The 1,881-nt window shown below is 36.9% G+C and overlaps 1 protein-coding gene across 1 annotated transcript; it reads left to right on the plus strand.

The window, feature by feature from the left end:
* Positions 1 to 219: 219 nt before the first annotated feature.
* Positions 220 to 555, plus strand: LOC145821527 (uncharacterized). The gene has a single exon (XM_082918048.1). It carries the CDS (start codon positions 220 to 222, stop codon positions 553 to 555), a length of 336 nt encoding a protein of 111 aa, XP_082774174.1.
* The last annotated feature ends 1,326 nt before the right edge of the window (positions 556 to 1,881 follow it).

The following is a 1,881-nucleotide window of genomic DNA, read 5'->3' on the forward strand; positions in this document are numbered from 1 at the left end:
TTATTTCTCAATGGTCCAGACATAATTCGGACACGTGCTCAAGTAGACAAATTGGTCTGTGCAGAATTTCCAAACCCAAAAGATGATCCTATACTTTTTGAAACTATCAAATGTTGTATGGTACATGGACCATGTGATGCTCAAAATCCACAAGCACCATGTATGAAAAATGGTAGATGCACTAAGAGATACCCTCAAGCTTTCACAGAAACAATAACTATGGATCAAGATGGATACCCTATCTATCGTCGTCACAATAGTGGTCAAGTACATATTGTGAGGGGACAAGAAGTTGATAACAGGGATGTCGTACCATACAATGCATATCTTTCAAAACTTTTCAACTGTTATATAACTGTGGAAATTTGTGCCGGAATGAGATGTGTCAAGTATATACATAAATACATTTATAAGGGTTATGATCGTACAACGATGGTGTTAGGAATGATAAATGAGATTCAACAATATCTCGATGCAAGGTATATTGGACCTCCAGAAGCTGCTTGGCGAATATTTGGTCATCCTTTGCATGCAGAGATGCCAACAGTTGTATGATTGTCACTTCATTTACCTGGAATGCATCGCGTTATTTTTAACCCAGAAGAGTCATTAGAAACGATTCAATCTAGAGCTGGTCAACAAATGTCAACTCTTATTGGCTTCTTTGCATATTGTCCTGCCAGTGAAGATGAATGTCCATTTATTTATCAAGAATTTCCACAACATTTTGTTTGGCTCAAGTCAGAAAAGATATGGAAATCAAGAGAAAGGGGATATGCAATTGGTAGAATGTACTTTGCTAGCCCTAATTGTGGTAAAAGATTTTATCTGCGTTTGTTGCTAACCGTTGTCAAAGGACTAAAGTCGTTTCAGTCTTTACGCACGATCGATAATGTTGTGCATGATATATTTAAATTAGCATGTGTTGCAAGGGGGCTTTTAGAAGATGATGAAGAATGGATACAATGCTTGAAAGAGGCTACAGTTATAAAAACTGGATATCAATTGAGGAGATTGTTTAGTATTATTCTCATCCCGTTATAAATCCATGTGCATTATGGAATCAATTTTCAACGCACATATGTGATGATCTTACACATAAGATTCGTACATTGTTTGTCATTTCTAAACCAACTGAGGCTCAAATTGTAGATTATGGTCTCCATCTTTTGAATCAAATGCTTCATGAATCAGGCAAAAGTTTAATTGACTTCCCACCCATGCCACAACCTACTGCAAATTGGAGTGCAGTAGTTGGTAATCAATTGATATTCGAACATCAACAACTGCAGAGCGAGGCACAACATGCAGATCCACAAATTACTATTGATTGTCTCAATAATGGACAGCGGAATGCTTATAACACAATCACTTCTTCAGTTTTTCAAAATAAAGGAATTGTTTTCTTTCTGAATGGGGTGTTGGAACAGGGAAAACATTTCTGTACAATACGATTGCATTATAATGTTGCAGCCTTAGGCATATCGTTGTTACTGTGCAGCCTTAGGCATATCGTTGTTACTGTGGCTTCGTCTGGAATTGCATCATTGTTACTAGTAGGAGGTCGCATTGCACATTCAACATTTTCCATTCCGTTAGATGTCTTGGAAAATTCACTTTGTGAGTTTAGCAAACAATCATTACAAGCAGAGTTATTTAGAGAAACAAAACTCATAATTTGGAATGAAGTTCCTATGCAACATAGACATTGTGTTGAGGCGGTTGATCGTACATTGAGGGATATTTGTGATAGTGAAAAGCCATTTGGAAGTATTACTGTTATTCTTGGTGGAGACTTTCGATAAATCTTACTAGTTATACCCAAAGGAGTTCGTGAGCATATTGTGAATGTATCATTAAGACACTCTGTTCTATGGAAGC

The sequence above is a fragment of the Camellia sinensis genome, chromosome 3 (genome assembly GCF_055761805.1).
Source record: "Camellia sinensis isolate YWXY chromosome 3, ASM5576180v1, whole genome shotgun sequence".
Lineage (NCBI taxonomy): Eukaryota > Viridiplantae > Streptophyta > Magnoliopsida > Ericales > Theaceae > Camellia > Camellia sinensis.